We start from the raw sequence: 24,913 nt of genomic DNA, 5'->3' as shown, positions 1-24,913 counted from the left end.
ACTTAAAGACTAACAGCAAAAATATTAAATGATAAAAATACTTGGGATGGCCCTGGCCGGTTTGGCTCAGCGGTTAGAGCGTCCACACGCGGACCGAAGAGTCCCGGGTTTGGTTCCTACTAAGGGCATGTACCTGGGTTGCAGTTTGTCCCCAGCCCTGGTTGGGGTTGTGTGGGTGGCGGCCACTAGATGCGTCTCTCTCACATCGATGTTTCTCTCTCTCTTCCTTCCACTCTGTCTGAGGATACATGCAGAAATGTCCTCGGGTAAGGATTAAAAACCAAAACCGAAAAACAACTCGGGATGTCCAATTCAGGAAAAAGACAATCTACCTATTATCAATGATTATTTTGGAGATTCTAATACAATAAATACCATAAACATTAAAAAATTAAAATTTTCGATTTAAGGTCTAGAAAACTTCACTAAAATCAAGAAAACCGATGTTAGCTGGATAATAAAAAAACAATTAGCAATGAAAGAAAAGTGCAAGTTAGATTCTGTTCATAATAGTGACCAAAAAAAAAAAACACCTTAAAACCAATAAACAGCTTGACAACTTGTCATGCATCACATGTTGGTGGGGAACCAACAATTCATAGACAAAAAATAAATACTTCTAACACTGTATTTAAGGGTATGCAATTAAGACTTAATGGAACAAAATGCTTCTGGGTAGGAGGACATCAGTTCATTTCAAACTAGTACATAATGTACAGCAAAATCTCAAAAGCCTTTTGGTAACAACATAATATTGAAGTTCATATGTGTTTGAAAATTGTCCCAACATATTTGAAAAATAGTGGTAGCCTCATCTTACCAGGTAATATAGTTTTACATTAAGTTTATTGCAGGAAAAAAACAAGTAGATCAGGAAACAATAGATGGACATTGATGTTTCAGTTCAACAGGACAGTGTTTTAACATATGGTACTGGCATGAATAGGTACCCATGTGGAAGAAGGAATCCTACCTCATACCACAGCAATTAGAAATCTGAAATTTAAAAAATTTAGATGATACTTATGTGTTTTGGGATGGAGTTGATCTAAACACTGAAATTCCAAAAGCAACTAAGAAAAAATAAATTTAATAATATAATGACAGCCCTGGCCAGTTTGGCTTAGCAGTTAGAGCATCGGCCTGCGGTCCAGAGACCCGGGTTGGGTTCCTGCTATAAGGGCACGTACCTCGGTTGCAGTTTGTCCCTGGCCCTGGTTGGGATCGTGTGGGTGGCAGCCAGCCAATGTGTCTCTCTCACATCGATGTTTCTCTCTCTCTCTCTTCCTCCCTCGCCCCTCCTGCTCTATCTGAAGACGCAAAAAATGTCCTCGGGTGAGGATAAAAAAAATAATATAACAACAGCATAAACAGTCAAAGGGCAAATGACAAACTGGGAAAACCTTACATATTGATGTTAGTAGACAACAAAAATTTATTCAAGTAGCCATTAGAAGTGTAAATTAGAACAGCAAACAAAGTAGAATATTTTTTTGCCAAATTCACAGAAATTGAAGAGGATGATTACCTTTAGTTTTGGCAAGACTGCAGAGAAAACAAGAATTTTTGCACATTGTTAACGACATTGAGAAAGTCGTCTAGCAACAGCCACTAGAAGTGAGAACACACATACTCTTTGGAGAACCCCAGCGTACATTAAAAAAAAAAGACATGGTATTTAATGACATTTAAACAGCATTGTCTATAGGGACAAAGAAAAAAATCTGAATGTCAACAGAATGATTGAATACATTATAGGATAATATGGAATGTAATAAATAGGCAAATACAGGTAAGGCCTATACATGTTGAAAAGAATCGCTGAGTATGTAGAACGATTCCCATTTTTTAAAACCTCCACAATTTACATGCATGCCTATGTTCATAGAAGTCATGAAAGGATACATCCCAACAGTTGACACCCCCTCAGGTAGATGGATTGAGATGTAGGAAATCTGGGGGAGAGGTAAAAGAAACTTTTAAAGAATACTTTTGTATGTTTAAGGAGCCCCTTTATTTTCTCAGCTAATAAACAGTCAAGTAGGTTAGGTTTAGAATATAGATTAAAGTTCTTATTTGTCTAAGTTAAAAAGTTGATACTAAATTTGGTAATTTAAGAAATAGTGGTAAAAGTAGATTATTAGAATTACTGTCAGCAACCACCAGAAGAAACAAAAAACAGAGGGACCAGAGATGAGATGGCAGATTCTCTAAGATCACTGGGCTTACATGCCTTATGGAAGTAAGAGTTTTGAATGCCTTCATGACCTCAGTAATTTATATTAATAAAATAAAAGCCAGGTACATAAATAAAAAACCACATAAGCAACAATTATATATATTACTTGGGTCCGCAGGTTAACTGAAATCACTTTTTCTATTCTATATCCCCCATCATATCTTTAATACACCTGTTAAGGTTCCCCAGAGTAGGAAGAAGTCACATTCAAATGAATTAAAGTATAAGAAGTAAAAAGGACCACAGCTTTATTAAAAGTAAGTAAATGTAACATATAATATATACAGATAGCACATGGTGCCAATCGTATTTGCAGCTATCACAGTTCTCCGACTCCAGTTTACAAGTTACACCTTTGCCACAGCCTTAGCTAAATCTTGAATTAGTGCAGAATTCAGCTGTGCTAGAGTGCTGATCTTAGCATGCTTAGATGTGGCGTACTTGTTCTTGATAGTCTGGAAGAGAAAAGTATAGTAATTAATGAAGGAAAAGAGGAAAACATAAGATCCATTGGTATAGATATTTACGTAAAACATCAGGTCCTTAAAAATAAGCTATGCTTTGCAGGTATGAAGTCTTATATATTTTCCGTACCGCAGGCCGACGCTCTAACCGCTGAGCCAAACCGGCCAGGGCTGAAGTCTTATATATTTTCACTTTTCTAACAATATCCTGAAGTGTCACTGATTGACTTACCATGTGCTTTGTAAGCCCACTATTCATGATGACTATATTCTTAGCGAGGTGTTGCATAACAAGACGAAGGGATTCTTCAGTGTATGACAGGTAATGCTGTAGAACTGGTGTCTAAGACAGTAAGAGTTAATGTTAATAATGCTCATCAACAATGGTTTTCATAAAATTTCTAGATGTCATTCCAGAGTGTGGTAGGGAGATGGATACTGTATGACTGATTACAATGGAAACTGAAGACAAGGTTAAGACCCCTTCTTCTCTAGGCACTCTTCTTTCATGCTTCTCTAGGGTCCTGTGCTTAAACCTATTATATACTAATACGATCAAATCGATACACTTTTGTAATTGCTGACTTTTCCACCCCACATCTAGACTCCAAATTACTTGAGGCTCACCTTCTCATTCATAGTTCTATTCTTAGGCCTAGGGTAGCACATGGCATATAGAAATACATGTTGAATCAATGAATATGAATTAACTTCTAGTATGTCATTTGACCTGCTTGTTCTTCTCCATCTATAAGGAGTAGCAGCTGCTCTGCCTTCTCAAAGGGATATAGAAAGATGAAATTAGGTAATGAAATGGAATCATTCTATGAAGACATCACAAACAGGGTATCACTTTTAATCATTCCCTCCATAGATGCCATATTTAGGAACCATTTGAATTGTCCTTTAATGAAAACAGTTGTGTATTCAGGCAACTACTATTTAAAAGCTTAGGGCCTCCTAGATCTGTGGGACAGAGCTTACCCATTCACCATTATCGAGAATTTTCAGTGCTAAACAAAAAGCTCCTGCTGCAATCTGAGAAGGAGGAAAGTGCACCATATCATAGTCTAACATAGTTAGTTCCATCAGGTATTTGGCCAAAGTATGTTGCTCCACATCAACCTGGAACAAAATCCACATACAGGTCACTGAGCTGTCAGAAAATTTTGTCTTGGCAATAACCACTAAGCCCATAGCTGTAACTCAGATGTTTGTCTATAAACTCTCAAGTGCAATTGCCCATGGAAGGCCTTAATAATATTAATATACAGCCTATCTGGAATAAAAGAATATGCGTATACCTTCCCCATGTAGTTAGGTATAAGTTAGCTGAATTAGATCCGCTTGGTCAGCAGTATTCTCTAATATACCACACCAAAGGTTTCTCAAGAGATCTATACCTCTCCAATCTTGGATGCTCTCCGAAGGAAATGCAGGGGTAGAGGACGACCCAGGCAAAAATTTAAAGCTCTCAGAATCTTCATTTCCATCTGTCTTATTTGGAGCTTAGTGTAAGTGTTGTCAGTCACAAAGGCAAAGTCACCGATTTCTGGAGGGTACATTTCTTCATATTTGCTTGCAATAAACATGGCAGTAACACCAACCAGCTGCAGCATCTTCTTGGGCACAGAATTATTCTGCAAAGGAAATTTCAACAGGATGAATAAGTAATATGTATTTGAAAAAGGAGACTTATGAAAGAGGTGGGGAAAACATGCTCCCAGAGTAAAATCTCTATGACACCCTATCCTCCAAAACAGATTTTAGCTGAAAAAGTGTTTTTTTATGCCCTGGAAGAAAGAACCCTCAATTACTGAATTATGCTCACCTGCATGAACCGATCAATAATGGAAACAGTCATGTACATGGTCTCCTGCAGTAATCTGAATTTCATTTGAACCTGTACCAGCCAATCAATTAGGATGGCTCTCATGTTTCCAGTGACTTCACGACCCAATAAGTATTTTGGTCTGACTGCTTGCTCTTCCTGCAAAAGAAATGCTGGTTATTATTAGAAGCAAGACTCCATGTGACATATCTAACCAGAAATATTAGTCCCCACAGAATAGCTCTGGAGCATTTAGAATCTCTAACAGTCCTTAATCTTAATTATTCATGTGGTCACTACAAACTGCTCTATTGCTAGAGAAAAAAAAAGCACACCAACATTAAGTAGAATAGTGTGACAGGTTTTTCATACTGGCAGATCTATGTTCAAATTCACTATCGCTGCTACTGACCCACACCCTGTACTACCCACTTCTTCCAAATAAAGATACCCTACTATCTCTACCTGCAATCTTTTCACCTAAGACTCTAAACCCAGAACCTGAGCTTTATGAAGTAGAGAAAAATAGCAGCAGCTCTCAGAGTGGCTGGAACCCATGTGCTACCATTTTCTTGCCCCAGGGTTTAAACCCCCAAAACATCATAGATCAGCTGAATAATGAATCATCAAAGACCAGCACATACATCTGCTAAATCCACTCCTCCAGAGTTAGAACACAAACTGGAAGAAGGGAGAAGAATCCCAAAGCAGAAAGCTGGTCCTGGCAAGGAAGTTGTCTTATACGACAATAGTGTGAGAAAATGGAGATGCCCCAAAGAAACAGACAAGAGACTGAAGATGTTAATGATGCCAAGGGAAGAGCATGAATTTCTAAAAATTGGGTAAATCTGCTAACTGTATAGTTTGTTAGCAACATAGAACGCTTCCCTTTTTGGGAGGGTGGGGGAGACAAATGCCACTAATGGAAAGTTTCAGAACTGGGATGAAATAAAAGAAAACCAAAAAACTAGTTTTTGAGGGTACTCTTCTTGGACACAAAGAACAATTTCCTTGCTATCTCATTGACCCACATTGACCCAAAATGCCTTGTATTGGGGGTGATTAGCCACATTGATCCCAAATTCCTTGTGTTGGGAGTAGCTATCGTTTTTCCATCATCATTCTTCTTTACTATCTACTTCCTGACTGCTATCCTCTTTAAACCCAGAGTCTGGGACTTGCCAGGTCCTAACTGTGATGGATATAAATATATCATCAATCTGTGTACTTTCCCTTAGAAAGAGCCATGGTAGTATCTACTTTCACTTAGAACTTTCCCTGTTCAAATGGTAAATAAAGACTTCATTGATTTGTTTACTGATTTTTTTTTGGGGGGGGGGCGGTATTTCATGAAGGAGAATTTAAAAGTAGAATCTAGCCCGGCTGGTGTGGCTCAGTGGTTGAGCATCAATCCATGCACCAAGGGGTCCCTGGTTCGATTCCTGGTCAAGGCATATGTCCAGATTGTGGGCCAAATCCCCAGTGTGGGGCATGCAGGAGGCGGCCAATCGATGTTCTCTCTCATTGATGTTTCTATCTCTCCTTCTTCATTCCTCTCTCTCTCTAATATCAATAAAGAAAAAATAAATAAATAAAAGTAGAATCTATTGTTAAATATTTTTCTCACATCCTGCTTGAATTATTGTCAACTGTCAATGGAAAATATCTTTAATAGATCTAGATGGAGTTTAGAAAAAAACAAAGATTCTAATCATAATACTGACCTCAAGCTGTCTCAGATAAGCATAGATATCTTTCACATATTCACTACAAAGGTTTGGATCAGTTCCATCTTCTGCATCCACATCATTCACTGCAAGAATTACATCAGAGAAAGCCTGACACAAATATTCTTCTGCAGGGGCACAGCCAGATGTTTCCATTGGGCTTGGAGAGGGAGTATCAACCTTGAAACAGAGAGAACTTTTGAATTAATAGCAAAGAGGAAAATACAATTTGGGAATAAAGATCAGATTATTGGTACCAACTCAAGAGATCATTTGCTGAATAGTCATGCAATTCATTTTCTTAAAGGAAAGTATTATCTTTTTAAAGTTATTCAATTTCTTTTTAGGAAGTGATTAATATGAAAAGTGAAATGCCAACTTGACTGAGCCAATTTGAAGTCAGCAGAACCTCAATAACAGGTAAAACAGAGAAGCAAATTAATTCACATTCTGGACATTCCTCCAAAGAAAATTGTTAAGTAACAAATCTCTTTAACAGTGTCATGTACAGTTAAATCCAAATGAATGACAAGCCAGTCTTTCATCTCTATTTGAAAACATGGATTGCTTATCACTGCTCAAGAGAACACAAGTTCTGTCCTGACTACTAATTATTAACTGATTTCATTTTCTTTAAATTCCAGTTATCTCATTTATTGAGCACTTTCTCCAAGCCAAGCTCTGTGCTATGCACTGACTTTATGATGTCCTCAAGGGGCTTTGAGTTTAGAAGAGAAAATTAATGAAGTAAGGAGAGTGATTCTAGAAGAGTAATTGGGTGGCAGAAGTTAAGTAAAGCTTCAAGAGTTGGTATCTGACATGTTTTGAGGGATGAAAAGATTAGATAAATGAAAGAGAGTAGGAAAGGCATTTTAAACCAGTGTGAAAGCAAAGGCAAGACTCATATGGGACTTTCAAGGAAACCTCAGGTAGCTTTGGTATGGCCAATTAACGACTATGCATGCTACAGGTTTCATGTGCTCTGTCCAGAAGGTCCAATACTAAAGCAATAGCCTTAAATCTTATATCCTCAGATATAAGAAGCCAGGCTGACCCCTGGCCAGGTTTTCTCAGTGGTTAGAGCATTAGCCCTTGGATCAAAAGGTCGTGGGTTCTCCGGTTCGATTTCTGATCAAAGGCACGTTCCGTAGGGTTGCAGGTTCCGTAGGGCCTCGGTCAGGCTGAGCAGGTGGCAACCAATTGATGTTATGATTCTCTCTCTCCCCCTCCCCCCACCCCTCTTCCACTCTATCTAAAAATCAAAAGGATTCAATAGAAAAATATCCTCAGGTGAGGATTAACAAAAAAAAAAGGGGCAACCCAGGCTGAATGACTTTTACAGATTTTCTTAACTGTTTTTACTAAGTTTTTAAAATAAGAGCTTCAGAATGTAGTTCATTATAATTTCAGCAAAGCAGCCTCTTTCAGATGGCCTGTTTTTTCCTTCACAGTAACATACTTTTACTTGATTCTTGGTTTTTGAGGCTAACTTACTCATCTTCTTACCTAGTCCCTGAAGAACTACATTTTTTTTTTTTGCTTTATACTGTTTTATGTTATAGGCTTATTAATTACTAATTAATGAGTAAAAAAAATTCAAGAGAACAATCTTGTCAGTCAATAAACTCTGGTTAGAGACTGCTCAATCTTTGGTCCAGGCAGCTACTACTCAATACTATTACCAAAGCATAGGTAGTGAACCTAGACAATCCTGGGTTTGAATCCAATATGTGCTACTGATTAGCTATAACTCTAGAACATACATATCTACAAAGTAGAATACTAGCTAAGAGAATATAAGATCATGTTAGTTAATACATTTAAAGTGTTTAGCAGAGTACTCTATAAATGTTACTATTATAACTATTTGTTCAAATGCTATTCTATACATTAGAGTAAAATGAGGTTTGGAAAGAAACAATCAACAGACTAAAATAGTAAAATTAAGTTTACCAAAATAGGCTCAGGCGAAAGTTTTTCTTCTTTAACAGGCTCAGGTTCTGGCTCCGGTGCCGGTTCCAGCACAGGCACAGGCTCAGGAGCCTTTTCCAGAGGTTTTGGTAGTTTTTTGGCAATAACTTTTCCAGCAGCTAAAGTTTTTGCCTCCTGTGGACGAATGGGAGAGAATGGCATGTTTCTCCAACCAGGTCACAGTTGGAAGGTGGACTTTTACAGATTAGCTGTATCAGGAAGATAATTACCTTTTTCAGAGGCAGTTTGGCCTGTGGCTGTTCACTGACGTTGTTAGCGATGTCACCAAGAGCTGTTCTGGGCCTCAGTCCAGCCTTCGAGGCTGCAGCAGTGGCTAGAGGCACGCGCTTTGCGCCTGCAATACTAATCTTCGCCTTATTTTCAGCATTAATTTTCGTGTTCTGAGAGAAGCAAGATCACTTTGAGAGCTAGCCCAGACAGGTTAGAGTAAGACAGGGGTTAGGATGAGCCAAAGAGAGGCTCTTAGGAGGGAAGTCCGCTGTGAACTAGAGGAAACCTGGTAGCAAGGTCTACACTAAGGCTGTGACAAGTCAGTTTTCTCCCATAACCTCTTCACTCACGCACAGAGGGACTGCCCGGTTAGTCGCGGCTGGCCCTAAAATACCATGAATTTACCTTTGATAGGAAATCTAGTCTCCAAATGCCGGCACCTTCTCTCCCGGCAGAGAGTTAACACAGTTGGTGGGAGCCCACACCGGGAGCCTCCATCACCTTTTAGAAAAGGTTTCCCGGCGACCCTCCATCGGCCTCCCCAACATTTATCCATGGCCCACCCAGACCTCTTTGTCACCTTCCTCTCCCAGTCGGTCCGACCTCCAAACTCCCCCACCATGCCAGAAGCCCACCGACACCCCCAACCTCCCCAAATCTCTGCCTTGGTCCGCTCCCGCCCGGGGCTCTAGCAGGCGAGATAGGGAGGGAACGGGGAGCGAGAAAGGCCGTGTTTGTTCACCGCCCGCAGCAGCTCACCCTGGTGACCCGGAGCGCCATGGCTTCCTCTTCACCAGGCAGCAGCTCAGTGGGGAGAAGCGGAAAACAGGAGACCCCCGAGGAGCCGGGGACCTGAAAGCAACACAGATCAACAACCGTTCCTCCGCAGCACGCCGGGAGATGCAGGCCCAGCCTCAGATTTAAACTCCGCACCGCTCCCTCCTTATTGGCCTGTTCGTGGCACTCGCTCCCTTCCCATTGGCGGCTGCCGGTTCCCCCGAGAATGCGTTTCCAGGACGATCCCGCGACGGAGTTCGAGAGGGGGCGGGACCAGAGCGAGGTTGCGGCTTCGCTTGGTCTGCCTCCGCGCCTGCGCCGTCTGATGTAGCGGAAGGGACGACCTTGTGGCTTTGGAAAAGTGACAGTGGAGCAGCCACAGTTTGAGAAGCAAGAGAAGCAGTATGTCTCTAGTCCTATTTGTTACACACTTTCAATATAATGTATACCATTTTTTTCTCTCTGTGTATATATGTGTATATATAGGATGTCCCCCCCAAATATATACACAACTTTGAATAATTATAAAGCCAGTGTTTATTAAAATACATTTCATTTTTAAAATGTAATAGAATTTACAGAAAAAAAAAATTAATAGTGTAGGTGGAGCTGAAAACAGGATTGGTTGATTCCTTCCTGCAAATCTGAATGCAGTGAGAGTGCAACCTCTTTCTGGTCCTGGTAGATGACTGGAGGTTTGTGTTTTGGAGAGGCTGTGCTAAAGGAACTGGATTTCAGACACCAGGCGAGCATACAGAGATGAAGTGAAATTCTTCATACCAAATGGTGAAACCTTTAGTTTCCTTCTTCCACTCAGTCCCCTAAATGCAGGCAGCTGGACTTATACCCTCATAAATGAGATAAAAGCATGCTTCTCTGGCAAATGGACCAGCCCAAGAAAAAGTCTAAAAAATATTGATGGTTACGCCCTGGCCGGTTTGGCTCAGCCATTAGAGTGTCGGCCCGCGGGCCAGAGAGTCCTGGGTTCGGTCCCCACTAATGGCATGTACCTCAGTTGCAGTTTTCCCCTGGCCCTGGTTAAGGTCGTGTGGGTGGCAACCAGTGGGTGTGTCTCTCTTCCCCCCTCTCTCCCTCCCACTCTATCAGAAGATGAATGCAAAAGTGTCTTCAGGTGAGGATAAAAATATAGATATAGATATGGATATAGATATATATAGATATAGATGGTTAGGAAGAGTGCCCAATGAAATGGCTGGGTCACCTTTAAAGTTTCGTTCACCATTTGACATGCTTACACACTGACACAGAGGTTCTAATCAACAATTTTTTTTTTTTATCCTCACCCGAGGATATTTTTCCATTTTTTGTACAGATAGAGTGGGAGGGAGAGAGAGGAAGGGAGAGAGAGAGAGAAACATCGATGTGAAGGGACACATCGAGTGGCTGCCACCCGCACGACCAACCAGGGCTGGGGACAAACTGCAACTGAAGTACGTGCCCTTAGCGGGAACCGAACCCGGGTCTCTCCAGACCGCAGGCCGACGCTCTAACCGCTGAGCCAACTGAGCCAAACTGGCCAGGGCCTAATCAACAATTTTTAAAAAATCCTCACCCGAGGATATTTTTCCATTTATCTTCAGCTAGAGTGGGAGGGAGAGAGAGAGAGAGAGAGAGAGAGAGAGAGAGAGAGAGAGAGAGACCCATCAGTTGGTTGCCCCAACCAGGACTGGGCACCGAACAGCAACTGAGGTACATGCCCTTGACTAGAATCGAACCTGTGACTCTTTGGTCCATGGCCAATGCTCTAACCGCTGAGCCAAACTGGCCAGGAATCTGAACATTTTAATGTCCTACTCTTAATTATTAACAGCCAGCCAAAGAGCATCCAACATTTGAGGAAATCTCCAACCTGAAAGAAAGAGACCTATACAAACAAACATAAAAAAGAAACTCCAAGTGAATAGGCAATTCAAGGAGAAGAAAGCTAGAAAAAAATAAAAATTTTTTTTAATATAGTAGGTTGGCCTTTAATAACATAGTAGATCAGATGAATTTAATTGATATTTTTGGAGCATTTCACCCCAAAGCAGCAGAATATACATTCTTTTCAAGTGCACATGGAACATTTTCTAGGATAGACCACATGTTGGGACATATTAAGCACCTTCTCTGACTATAATGGTACAAAACTAGAAGTCAACTACAAGAAAAGCATGTTATTAAACAATGAATGGATTAACAGTGAGATTGAGGAAGAAATAAAAAATTACCTGGAAGCAAATGAAAATGAACATATAACAACCCCAAATTTATGGGACACCGCAAAAGCAGTCCTGAGAGGGAAGTTCATAGCATTACAGACCTACCTCAAGAAGCAGGGGAAAATCTCAAATAAACAATCTAACCCTACACCTAAAAGAACTAGAAAAAGAATAACAAATAAAGTCCAGAGTAAGTAGAAGGAAGGAAACAATAAAGATCAGAGTAAAAATAAATGATGTAGACACTGAAAAAACAAAAGATCAATGAAACTAAGAACTTGCTCTTTGAAAAATAAAAAAGAATGACAAACCTTTAATCAGATTCATCAAGAAAAATAGAGGACCCAAATAAATAAAATCAGAAATGAAAGAGGCGAAGTAACAACTTACATCACAGAAATACAAAGGATTGTAAGAAAATACTATGAACAACAATATGCCAACAAATTGGACAACCTAGACAAAATGGACAAATTCCTAGAAAAATACAATCCTCCAAAACTCAGTCAGGAAGAATCAGAAAACCTGAATAGACCTGTAACAACTAATGCAATTGAAGCAATAATAATTTAAACACCAAAAAACAAAAGAACTCCAAGCAAACAAAAGTTCTAGACCAGATGATTGTACAGGCAAATTTTACCAAACATTCAACGAAGAACTAACACCTATACTTCCCAAACTATTCTGAAAATTCAAGAGGAGGGAAGACTTCCAAGCTCTTTTAACAAGACCAGCATTATCCTAATTCCAAAACCAGATAAAGACACTACAAAGAAAGAAAATTATAGGCCAGTATCCCTGATGAACATAGATGCAAAAATCCTCAACAAAATATTTGCAAACCGGATCTAGCAATACATTAAAAAAATCATATCCTATGATCAAGTGGGGTTTATTCCAGAGATGCAGGGTTGGTACAGTATCCACAAACCAATAAATGGGATACACCACATAAACAAAATGAAGAATAAAAACCACATGATCACCATGGCTGGTTTGGACCAGAGGTTAAAGTGTCCCCATGGACCAAAGGGTTGTGGGTCCAATTCTCAGTCAAGGGCACATACCCGGATTGCAGGTTCAATCTCTGGCCCTGATTGGGGTCATGTGGGACGCAACCAATCAATGAGTCTCTCTCACATCCATGTTTCTTTTTCTCTCCCTCCCTTCCTTCCACTCTATCTAAAAATCAATAGAAAAATATCCTTGGGTGAAGATTAACAACAACAACAAAAAACAAAGCACATGATCATTATCAATAGAAGCATTTGATAAAATCCAACATGCATTAAAAAAAAATTTTCCCTTTTTTCTACTTTTAACTTTTTAAAATTTATCTTTATTGTTGAAAGTATTACAAATATCCCCCCTTTTCCCACCATTGGCCCCCTCCTTCCCCCTCATATCCTCCTCCTGCCTTCCCCATGCTGTGTCTGTATCCATTGGTTATGCATATATGCATATAAGTTCCTTGGTTTATCTCTTCCTGCTCCCCTCCCTCCTTCCCTCTAAGATTTGTCAGTCTAAAAACTAATTTGTACTTATCCCTTTACCTTTATTGCCCATCCCCCCAACTTTCCTCCTATCTGTCAACCAACAAAAAGTTCTCTGTATCTATGAGTCTGTTTCTGTTTTGCTTATTTTGTTTGTAGATGCAATTGTTGATAGATATGTATTTATTGCCATTTTATTCATACTTAAAAATTTTTTTTCTTTATGATTTTAGAGAGAGAGGAAGGGAGAGGGAGAGAGAGAGAAACATTGATGAGAGAGAACATCCATTGGCCACTTCCTAGATGCCACCCACTGGGATTTGGTCCACAACCTGGGCATGTGCCTTGACCGGGAATCAAACCGGAGACCTCTTGGTGCCTGAGTCGACACTCAAACAGTGGGCCACACCACCCGGGCTATTGTTCATACTTTTTATCTTCTTCAAGAAAACCCTTCAACATTTCATATGATACTGGTCTGTTGGTGATGAACTCTTTTAGCTTTTTCTTGTCTGGGAAACTCTTTATATGTCCATTGATTCTAAACGATAGCTTTGCAGAATAAAGTAATCTTTGTTGTAGGTCCTTGCTTTTCATCATTTTGAATATTTCTCGCCACTCCCTTCTGGCCTGTGAAATTTCTTTTCGGAAACCAGCTGACAGTGTTATGGGAACTCCCTGGTAGGTAACTAACTGCTTTTCTCTTGCTGCTTTTAAGATTCTCTTTGTGTCTTTAATATTTTGCATTTTAATTATGATGTGTCTTGGTATGGGCCTCTTTGGGTTCGTCTTGTTTGGGACTCTGTGCTTCTTAGACTTGTATGTCTGATTTCTTCACCAAGTTAGGGAAGTGTTTTGTCATCATTTTTTCAAATAGGTTTTCTTTTTTTATCTTCACCCAAGGACATTTTTTGCATTTATCTTCAGAGGGAGTGGGAGGAAGGGGGTGGGGGAGAAAGAGAAACATCGATGCGAGAGAGACACATTGACTGGTTGCTTCCCACATGACCCCAACCAGGGCCAGGAATAAACTGTAACCAAGGCACACACCCTTAGTGGGAACTGAACCTGGGACTCTGGTCTGCGGGCCAACACTCTAACCGCTGAGCCAAACCAGCCAGGGCTCAAATAGGTTTTCAATGTCTTGTTCTATCTCTTTTTATGGTCCCCCAATGATACAGATGTTGGTACATTAAAAAAAAACAAAAACCTCTTTATTGTTGAATGTATTACAGATGTCCCTCCTTTTTCCCCTATTGACCTCCTCCTCCCCACTCCTGAGCCACTCCTGCTTTCCCCATACTGTTGTCTGTGTCCATTGGTCATGCATATATGCATACGAGTTCTTTGGTTTATTTTTTCCCACCCCATTCTCCCCCCTTACCTTTGAGGTTTGTCAGTCTAACAATTAATTTGTACTTTTTAATCCTTTCACCCATTCCAACCCTCCTGCTATCTGACAACCAAAAAAAAGTTTTCTGTATGAGTCTCTTTCTGTTCTGCTTGTTCATTTTGTTTGTATATTCAATTGTTGATAAATATGCATTTATTGCCATTTTATTGTTCATATTTTTATCTTTTTCTTTAAGAAGACCCTGCAACATTTCATATAATACTGGTTTGGTGGTGATGAACTCCTTTAACGTTTTCTTGTATGGGAAGCTCTTGATATGTTCATTGATTCTAAATGATAGCTTTGCCGGATAGAGTAATTTTGGCTATAGGTTTTGCTTTTCATCACTTTGAATATTTCTTGCCAATTCCTTCTGGCCTGCAAAGTTTCTTTTGTGAAACTAGCTGACAGTCTTGTGGGAGCTCCCTTGTAGGTAACTAACTGCTTTTCTCTTGCTGCTTTTAAGATTCTTTCTTTAACCTTTTGCATTTTGATGATGTGTCTTGGTGTGGGCCTCTTGGGCTTCATCTTGTTTGGGACTCTGTGTTTCCTGGACTTGTATGTCTGATTCCTTCACCAAGTTAGGGAAGTTTTCTGTCATTTTTCCAAATAGGTTTTCAATTTCTTGGTTTCTCTCTTCTCCTCATGGCCCCCCCCCCCCCCCCCCCCCCCCCCCCCCCGTGATGTGAATGTTGGTACGCTTGAAGTTGTCCCAGAGGTTCCGTACCCTACCACTTTTTTTTCATCCTCACCCATGGACATTTTTTCCATTTTTTGTTCAGATAGAGTGGGAAGGAGAGAGAGAGAGAGAGAGAGAGAGAGAGAGAGAGAGAGAGAGAGAAACATTGACGTGAAAGGAACACATTGAGTGGCTGCCTCCCGCACGACCCAACCAGGGCGGGGGGACAAACTGCAACCAAGGTATGCGCACTTAGCAGGAACCAAACCTGGGTCTCTCTGGACCACAGGTCAACGCTCTATCTGTTGAGCCAAACTGGCCAGGGCCTCACACTATCATTTAAAACATTTTTTCTTCTTTTTGCTGTTCTGATTGGGTGTTTTTTGTTTTCTTATATTCCAAATCGATGGTTTGATTTTCAGCTTCACCTACGCTACTATTGATTCCCAATAAATTATGCATTATTTCAGTTAGTGCATCCTTCATTTCTTTTTTTTTTTTAATCTTCACCTGAGGATATTTTCCCACTTATCTTCAGATAGACTGGGAGGGAGGGAGGGAGAGACAAAAACATCAATGTGAGAGAGACACACCAATTGGCTGCCTCCTGCGCGACCCTGACCAGGGCTGGGGACAGAACTGCAACTGAAGTACTGGCTCTAGACCAGAATCAAACCCACGACTGGTACATGGACCAATGCTCCAACTGCTGAGCCAAACCAGCCAGGGCTGTATTTTTAACTTTAAAATAAATTGCTGGCCAGGATGGTTTGCTCAGTGGTTAGAGCATCGGCCCACAGATCAAAGGGTCAAGGGTGATTCCTGGTCAAGGGCACATACCTGGGTTTCAGGTTTGATCCCTGGCCCTTGTCAGGGCCATGTGGGACGCAACCAGTCGATGTGTCTCTTTCACATCAATGTTTCTTTCTCTTTCTCCCCATCCCTCTCACTCTATCTAGAAATCAATGGGAAAATATCCTCAGGTGAGGATTAACCAAAAAAAAAAAAAAATTGTCAAATAGGTCTCCAAAGAATCTGTGACATTTTACACTCTCACTTGCACTAAGTTCTAGTTGCTTCATACCCTTTCCACTTCACTGAACTGAGCACTTCAGATCTGTGTATTTTATTGTATGTTAAGGATTTTAAAAATCCAACTTTATTCTTTTAATTATCTTATACATGATTTACTGGAACATTTTACTTCTGAAAAATCACTCTAAAAATGAAATAAATATTAGTGGTTTTAAAATAGAACCCATTTGCCCTGGCCGGTTTGGCTCAGTGGTTAGAGCGTTGGCCTGCGGTCCTGAGAGACCCGGGTTCGGTTCCCGCTAAGGGCACGTGCCTCGGTTGCAGTTTGTCCCCAGCCCTGGTTGGGTCGTGTGGGTGGCAACCACTCGACGTGTCCCTTTCACGTTGATGTTTCTCTCTCTCTCTCTCCCTCCCACACTCTATCTGAACAAAAAATAGAAAAAATGACCTCGGGTGAGGATAAAAATAAATAAATAAATAAAATAAAATAGAACCCATTTTGGTACTTATATATAATCTCTTTGCATATTTAACTTTCATACACGTTAAGGCCATAAGAAATGTTTGCCTTAAAATTTCTCTTTTAGACATCTAACATTGCTGATGGGAGGATAAACTGTGACACGCTCTGTGAGTTCATTTTAGCAATGTTTTTCAGATTTATAAATGCTCTAAACCCTTTGCCTCTGAAATTCTGCTTGTCAGAATTTATTCCACATATTTATTTGCACATATGCAAAATGATGTTTGTACAAGGCTATTCATATCAGCATTATAATAGCAAGATCGGAACCAACCTAAAAAAAAAAAATCCATCAACAGGTTACTCTGCAGCTAAGAAAAAGAATGAAGATGCTTAATGTTTCATCTATAAAATGCTTTCTAAGTAAAAAAATAATACATACATGTAGCCCTGGCTGGTTTGGCTCAGCGGTTGGAGCGTCGGCCTGCGGTCCGGAGAGACCCGGGTTTGGTTCCCGCTAAGGGCACGTACCTCGGTTGCAGTTTGTCCCCGGCCCTGGTTGGTCGTGCGGGTGGCAGCCACTCGATGTGTCCCTTTCACATCGATGCTTCTCTCTCTCTCTCCCTCCCACTCTATCTGTACAAAAAATGGAAAAATGTCCTCGGGTGAGGATAAAAAAAAAAAAAAAAAAGGAAAAATGTTCTTGGGTGAGGGTTAAAAAAAACCCAAAAACATGTTATTTGCTTGTTTGTTCATAAAACATCTGGAAGGGTATACTAGAAACTAACTAGTGTGATAATTTTGAGAGAGCTATGTATCAGAGTGACAGAGTTGAAGGCTTTTTGCCATTTCCTCTTTTGAATTTGATCATGTGGCCATTAACTAGTGAACAGCATCTTTGCATTAATATAGTGGGTATTCTAGGGGAGAATCATAATCTAAATGTGAAGTAACACCAGAATCCTTGAGAGATATCTAATTATATATAGCTTCATTATTCTTCTGTAATTAAAAACAGTTCAAGTTTGATCAATTGTCATGTAATAGAAACAATAAATCAATATTATAACAGATGTAAAGTTTATTCTAAGTGAAAGTTCCGAGTGCCTAAATTGGTAATAAGGGAAAACAATAGCTGGAAAGAAAGGGAAGGGAGAGAAATTAATAGGTGTGTTAAACCACCACCACCCTTCTTGGGGCAAATGGACTATAAACAGGTTCCTCTTTTAGGTATTATTTTAAGCCTGTTTGTTCACTTAATATTTAATTAATCTCTTAGATGCTGATTTCAAGAGAAAAAGACAAATTAATAAAAGCTACCTCTGAAGTCAAGTTTAAAACATTAACAATTCTTTAATTTTATTTAGCCCTTTTCAACTTTCATTTTCACATACATTATTCCTTTGCTCCTCATAACCATGTGAATTTGAGCAGATTTTATTCTGATTTTATGTATGAGGGAAAAAAACAAAACAAGATGTCCAGCGAGGCTGATTTGTCTTACGTCACATGGTTTGTATGAGGTGCTCTTCAATACTGGAGTTTACCTACTTTCCACTTGCCCTGCACCCCCTTACCTTCAGCCCCTGCCTTCTCTCTCAGTCACATTAATTTTATTTTTCTGTTGTTTATATGCCTTCTAAGGGAAATTATAATTTTAATAATGGTGCAATATTCATTGTGCCTATCTGCTTAAAATTTTTTTCTTCAGTATTTTATTTTATTCTTAGGAGAGAAGTACTTAAAATTTTTTACTGTACAAAAATTGCACTGAAACACCAATATGCTTTAATTTTCCCACCACTCAAAAAATTTTAATATGTATTGAAGATTCTGGACCAGATGTGTAAAGAGAAGACAAGGAATATTCAAATAACTTATAACAAATTTCTAAATCTCTCATATTAAAATTAGTAAGACAAAAAATATAATTTACAGTACACATTTGCCATTATGTTATAGATAAGAAAATAGTACCCATACTAAAATTAATTCATCCTACTTATCAAAATTTCTAGTATAAGAATGAAAATATTCAGATTCTTATAGACAGGTATTTAAAAGCTTCTTTTGGACAACATTCTTTGGTGTTTATAAAACTGCATATATTATTTATATCATACAGTCTTTTCAGACTATTCAATTTATATTGGAAATTAAAAAATATAAATTAGATATATTTATAGAAAATAGTTACAGGGTATTTTGATTTCATGGTGCTCACGTATTTATAGACAAGATTTACTTATTGAACTTTAAAATAACTACCTATGCTTTGATATTTCTTACATATCTACATGTACCAAAAATTAAAAAAAAACAAACCATTTATAGGCAGAAAATTCAACTCTGAGTTGACAGTTATTCATGACTCTCTCCATTGGCTATCCACAACATATGGAGCTAAATGAAAAGATGAAAAGCCCAGCATTGCTTGGATACCAGCTTGATAAGCAATAGGAATGCCAGATACACAAGAAGAAATGGAATATTCTACTTTAGAGGCAGAAGACAAGTGAATGAACAACATGGACACAACTTAGTTTAAGTTCTTTACCCTAATAAAGTAATATTCATTTGCAAATATTACCAAAAGTAAAAAAATTTATTTTACAGAGTGGTTGGTTTTTGTAATACATCAAAAACTGCAGTTATACTTCCCTATTCTCACTTCTTGTCTCATATCAGTGGTTGAAGTTTCTCCCAAATAATTTACTTTACATTTAAAATGGCAATACAGATTTTACTTAATGGATTTAAGTTATAATTAGAAACTAGTTTTATATACAGAAAATCCATAAATATAGAATTTTTATTCTTTTATCCTAGGGCTATGCAAAAAAATTGACTAAAATTTTTCATTTGGGTCTTTGTAATAAACATGTAAATACATTATTTACAATGGAGATGCTTTCTGACAGAAAGTACACACAGGTAATTTTGGTCTTCACTTGATTCCATCACTATATGTTCATTTTCAAAGATGATGTGATACATCATGTTCACTCAAATTTTAAGATTCTTGTTATACACATAATTCAAATAATGATTTCACTTGAACAATGAATGCTTCATTCTATATTTAAATTTCTTTTAAGAAAGATTCCTGATCCAATAGTAGGGAACTTTAAACTTTTTTTCAAAGATGGCAAAATGCTTCTGTACAATTGTGTGCAATTTTCTTCCTTCTGGCAATACTCTAAATACTTAGTCATTTAATCTTCATTGTTCACATCCCAGGGGTAATTCCTGGTTATCTCACATGATGTAAGTACCATCTCTGTAGTATTTCATGGACTCCATTTGTTTTGTCATAGCTAGGACATCATGAAATCCAGTACTTAGGCCAGACATATGTTGAAAGTATGCCTCTTTTTCCACTTGAATTGTTAAATTGTTTACTCCAGCATCTTTGAGTATTCCTGTAACCTGTTATAAAAAATCCATACATTTTAGAGCATTTAATGCACACCTTAAATAATTGATATCCTATCTTTTATAGCGACAGATAGTCAAAGATAAATCCTCAAAATAATGTGTATTATTTATTTGGCCAAATGTTAGGATTTTATTTGTTTTGTTAAACTATAGAATCATTCATGAATTTGCGTAACAGTCTGGCACAGGGGCCATGCTAATCTCTGTATCATTCCAATTTTAGTATTTATGCTGCTGAAGTGAGCACAAGATAGGATTTTGGACAACCAGTAAATTCTGATCTCACTTTCAAAGCAGTAAAGGAAAACAGTATGTCTAGAATAGGGATATAGGAACTGTTTTGATCCCTATCTCCAACGATAGCATATACCCTGCCAACGTTAATATTATTATTGTTAATTTAGGGCTACATTTATAATAACTTATTTTTTTTATAATCTAGCATTAATCAAGGTGAATCATAAATAACTTTTATCTTACATTAACTTAAGCTGATCCTCTCAGTACTAAAACTTGATTTTATTTTAACCAGTTTTGGATATAAAGAAAACTTAATTGTAAAAAAATGTTATGTTATTCTTAGTTGAAAGAATGATATTTTCAAACAGTTAAATTACTTTTGAATTGTATGTTATAATGTATGCAATTTTATGCATGAATTACTTCAATTGAAAGTACTTTAAAAACAAAAGATTACCTGCTGCACTATTCTTTGTTCCAGCACATCAGATGTCACCTGTATATGAATTGTTCCTGCCACAATACTGGCAGAATGACGCCAAAAATGAGGGTCTCGGTATGATATTAATCCTTCAATTTTCTGTATCTGTCAAATAAAAGCTGAGATGATATAAATGGACTTAAAGGTTATAATTTACTTAACACAAAGCAATCTTTTTGGTCCAGGAACAACTATTAAATTAATTATTAAAAAAAAGAAAAGATAATGACAACTCCGAGTAAGAAAGGAATAGGAAAGAGCCAACTACATAGCTTGAAGTAAAGGTGCAAAAATATTTTGACCTACAAGTGAGTGATGTCATGGAAGGTAGCTCTGAATAGGAAGTGAATGGGGTGCAGATGTCTTTATACCCAACAGTTACACACCAATTTTCACTTATGTAAGATGTACCTCTGTCTATTCTAAACATTGGATAAATTCAATAAACTACATGGTTTCCTTTAAACTGATACACATTTGTATATTGTTTGTCATTAAACATTCAAAAGATATCTTCCATGTTCAACAATTAAGGGGTGGTTAAATACATTATAGACTATCCATATGTAGCATTATATTGTCATTAAAAATGTATTAGAACATTTATCAACATGACATAATTAAATGAGGGAAAATTTAAAAAGCAGGACAGAACAGTTATTTTTTTTTTGCCACTTTTATTTTAAAAATATTTCTATATAGAAAAACTTTTTAAAAAAATGTTTTCTTTGACTTTTTTTTTTATCCTCACCTGAGGACATTTTTCCATTTTTTGTTCAGATAGAGTGGGAGGGAAAGAGAGGAAGAGAGAGAGAGAGAGAGAGAGAGGGAGAGAGAAACATCGACGTGAAAGGGACACATCAAGTGGCTGCCACCTGCACAACCAACCAGGGCCAGGGACAAACTGCAACCGAGGTACATGCCCTTAGCGGGAATCAAACCCGGGTCTCTCCGGACCGCAGGCCAATGCTCTAACCGCTGAGCCAAACCGGCCAGGGCAAAAAAATGTTTTCTTTATTGATGTTAGAGAGAGAAAGGAAGGGAGAGGGAGAGATAAAAACATCAATGAGAGAGAACATCGATTGGCTGCCTCCTGCATGCCCCCCACTGGGGATCATGCCCACAAACTGGGCATGTGGCCTAACTGGGAATCGAACCAGCGACCTCTTGGTGCATGGGTCCGACACTCAACCACTGAGCCACACTGGCTGGGTTAGAAAAACAACTTTTAAAAGTGTTTTTTTGCCTGGCCAGTATGGCTCAGTGGATTGAGCATCATCCCATGGACTGAGAGGTCCCAGTCCGATACCTAGTTAGGGCACATGACCAGGTCGTGGACTGGATCTCCAGTAGGGGACGTGCAGGAGAAAGCTGATCGATGTTCCTCTCTCTCTCCCTTAAAAAAATCAATAAAAACATATTTTAAAAAATCAGTAATAAAAATATCTTAGCAAAGTAAAAATAGAAAGGACTTTTTAAAAAAGTTTCTTTCCAGGTGGTGGAATTATATTTGATTTCCCCCCTCTTTTTTTGTACTTTTCTGCATCTTTTTTTTTATCCTCACCCGAGGATATTTTCCCATTTTTTGTACAGAGAGAGAGAGAGAAACATCGACGTGAAGGGACACATCGAGTGGCTGCCACCCGCACGACCAACCAGGGCCGGGGACAAACTGCAACCGAAGTACGTGCCCTTAGCGGGAACCAAACCCGGGTCTCTCCAGACCCCAGGCCGACGCTCTAACTGCTGAGCCAAACTGGCCAGGGCAACTTTTCTGCATTTTGATATCTTCTGTAACAGATGTATTTTGACATGAAAAACATTTTTTAGTAGGATGAAGTATTCACTAATTATAAGAAGATGAGAAAACTAGACTAATTTTATTTATGAAAATGGTGGGCTAAGATGCTATACCTTAAATATTCAAGATGCTAACTTTTCATCAGGAGATACTAATTACTTTAATATGATACGGCAATCCACAAGCTGAAAGACAATCTATTTTTTGAATTCATAGAAAAAACTATGAACTGCCTGTTTATATTCTTTTTTTTTTTTAATTTTAATTTTTTTTTCCATTTTTTGTTCAGATAGAACGGGAGGGAGAGAGAGAAAGAGGAACATCGATGTGAAAGGGACACATTGAGTGGTTGCCACCCACACGACCCAACCAGGGCTAGGGACAAACTGCAACCAAGGTACATGCCCTTAGCGGGAACCGAACCCGGGTCTCTCTGGACCGTAGGCCGACGCTCTAACCGCTGAGCCAGACTGGCCAGGGCCTGTTTATATTCTTAAAGACTGTCTTTTTCTTGATTTAAAGAATTATAAATAGTAAGCCTTTGCCTGTTAATATGTACTACAAATATTTTCTCGTGATCTGACTTTTGTATTCCATATTTGTTATGGAATCTTTTGTCAATGAACAATTTCCAATGGGTCCAATCTGTAAAATTTCTTCCTCCCTTTCTGGCTTTTGGTTTTACTTCTATCATATTAAGAAAGCCTTCCTGCCCTGGTCGGTTTGGGTCAGCGGTTAGAGTGTCAGCCTGCAGTCCAGAGAGACCTGGGTTCGGTTCCCGCTGAGGGCATGTACCTTGATTGCAGTTTGTCCCAGGCCCTGGTTGGGTCGTGTGGGTAGCAACCACTTGATGTGTCCCTTTCACATTGATGTTTCTCTCTCTCTCTCTCTCTCTCTCTCTTCCTCTCTCCCGCCCTCCACTCTATCTGAACAAAAAACAAAAAAATGTCCTCGGGTAAGGATTAATAAAAAAGAAAGCCTTCCCTACTTCTGGGCTATATTCTTCTATTTTATTTCAGCAGTTTTATAATTCTGTCATACTATTTAGTCCATTGGAAATATATTTTTATATGGTGTGGTACAGATATATATATATATGGCTTTTCTTTTCCACCAAGTGGAAATGTTAATTAGGTCAACCATTTCTTTCCCACTGATCTGAAATGTCATCTTCAGTATATACTGTAGTTCATTAGTTTGTGGGTCTGTTTCTGATTTAAAAAGAAAAAACACCATATGTTTTTACTGATTTTTTTAGAGAGAGAGATAGGAACATTGACGTGAGAGAGAAACATTGATCAGCTGCCTCCTGCATACCCCACACTAGGGATTGGGCCTGCAACTTGGGCATGTATCCTGACTGGGACCGCTCAGTCCATGGGATGATGCTCAATTCACTAAGCCACACCAGCTGTGCTGTTTTGATTTCGAAAATCCGAATCAACTTATATGTTTATTCTTGTGAAAGAACAAAACTATTAGTTCTGTTGGTCAATTCTGTAACTTTATGACTACAGGATAAGATCATTTTAATTAGTTAGTTAATTCTGTAAATTTTTGTATTTTTTGTTTATTCTCAAGCATTAGCTCTACCAAATAAGCTTCTAAGTAACAATGGATTATCTTCTGTCCTCCCCCAAAACAAAAACAAACAAAATAACCTAAATGAGAGGCAACTACATTGGGATTTAAATGAAATAAAATCAGCAATTTTACAATAAGTTTCCCATCCAAGAAAATATGTCTCTCCATTTATTCAGTCCCTATTTTATGTCCTTTAAATAAAACTGCACTTTGTTTATTCATATCTTGCAGATTTCTTATTAGGTCAACTTAATTTCAAATACTATTTTAAAAGGAAAAAAAGATATTGAAGAAATTACACACTACCTTTTCTAAAGCAAGATGTAATTCTTTTTCATATTCTGGTGGCAGTCTCAGAAGTAGAACCTGACAGGCATCTTTAATCAGTGGAATAACACTGAGAAATATTAATATAGCAATAAAAAGAGAACAGAGGGGATCAGCAATGAACCATCCAAACTGCTCTATAAGAATTGTGGATACAATCACACCAATACTGCCAAGTGTGTCTGCCAAAACGTGTAGAAATACACCTATAAGTAAAATATATAAAAACATTAAAATCAAATCACATCTGATTTAGTTCTTTTATCCATTCTATAAATATTACTAGGTACCTACTATGCATCTTTCACTCTGCTGGTAGCCCCTAGCAGAGTGAAAGGTGCCCCTAGCAGACTAAAATATGGTCACTACCCTCAAGGAATTCACAACCTGCTTGTTAAAAGGTAAGGACGTAGGCCACTACACCATAGTGTGGGGAGTTTGATGATGATATGGTTTATCTGGGAAGGTTTCCTATAAATCATACATGAGCCAAGTCTTAACATTGCCCAAATAA

At 38.5% G+C, this 24,913-nt stretch overlaps 2 protein-coding genes and 1 non-coding gene across 5 annotated transcripts in view; all 3 read right to left on the bottom strand.

Moving 5' to 3' along the window:
- Nucleotides 1-1,401: 1,401 nt before the first annotated feature.
- On the bottom strand, nucleotides 1,402-9,380 carry CCNB1 (cyclin B1). 2 transcript variants are annotated; one of them, XM_036279125.1, is made up of 9 exons: nucleotides 9,223-9,380; nucleotides 8,463-8,633; nucleotides 8,215-8,367; nucleotides 6,259-6,441; nucleotides 4,535-4,693; nucleotides 4,107-4,343; nucleotides 3,688-3,828; nucleotides 2,936-3,046; nucleotides 2,522-2,694 (listed from the first exon to the last, which is right to left on the bottom strand). In XM_036279125.1, exons 1-9 carry the CDS (start codon nucleotides 9,241-9,243, stop codon nucleotides 2,587-2,589), a joined length of 1,284 nt encoding a protein of 427 aa, XP_036135018.1. In that variant the 5' UTR covers nucleotides 9,244-9,380; the 3' UTR covers nucleotides 2,522-2,586. The 2 variants fall into 2 exon arrangements, with proteins under 2 accessions (XP_036135019.1, XP_036135018.1); XM_036279126.1 differs by lacking the exon at nucleotides 3,688-3,828 and having other exon boundaries at nucleotides 1,402-2,694; nucleotides 9,223-9,314.
- A 9,351-nt stretch (nucleotides 9,381-18,731) lies between these two features.
- SLC30A5 (solute carrier family 30 member 5) overlaps nucleotides 18,732-24,913 on the bottom strand; it is a 29,620-nt gene continuing 23,438 nt past the window's right edge. For both annotated transcript variants that reach the window (XM_036280357.1, XM_036280358.1), the window contains 3 exons: nucleotides 24,379-24,605; nucleotides 20,664-20,792; nucleotides 18,732-19,957 (listed from right to left, as the gene is read on the bottom strand). In XM_036280357.1, coding sequence (XP_036136250.1) covers nucleotides 19,787-19,957; nucleotides 20,664-20,792; nucleotides 24,379-24,605 — 527 coding nt within the window. In that variant the 3' untranslated portion in view covers nucleotides 18,732-19,786. The remainder of the gene's footprint in view (nucleotides 19,958-20,663; nucleotides 20,793-24,378; nucleotides 24,606-24,913) is intronic.
- Nucleotides 20,110-20,213, bottom strand: LOC118642983. Its single transcript, XR_004961889.1, has one exon. It is a non-coding gene; the product is annotated as a U6 spliceosomal RNA (small nuclear RNA).

The sequence above is a fragment of the Molossus molossus genome, unplaced genomic scaffold, assembly GCF_014108415.1.
Source record: "Molossus molossus isolate mMolMol1 unplaced genomic scaffold, mMolMol1.p scaffold_m16_p_3, whole genome shotgun sequence".
Classification (NCBI taxonomy): domain Eukaryota; kingdom Metazoa; phylum Chordata; class Mammalia; order Chiroptera; family Molossidae; genus Molossus; species Molossus molossus.
This window is presented reverse-complemented; position numbering and strand designations above follow the sequence as displayed.

Bases quoted from the DNA above. Each gene is read 5' to 3' on its own strand.
- CCNB1 (XM_036279125.1), bottom strand. From the start codon at position 9,243: ATGGCGCTCCGGGTCACCAGG. The intron at 8,634-9,222 runs GTGAGCTGCTGC...TGCTTCTCTCAG, and splicing joins TGGCGCTCCGGGTCACCAGG to AACACGAAAATTAATGCTGA. The intron at 8,368-8,462 runs GTAATTATCTTC...ATTCGTCCACAG, and splicing joins CCAAACTGCCTCTGAAAAAG to GAGGCAAAAACTTTAGCTGC.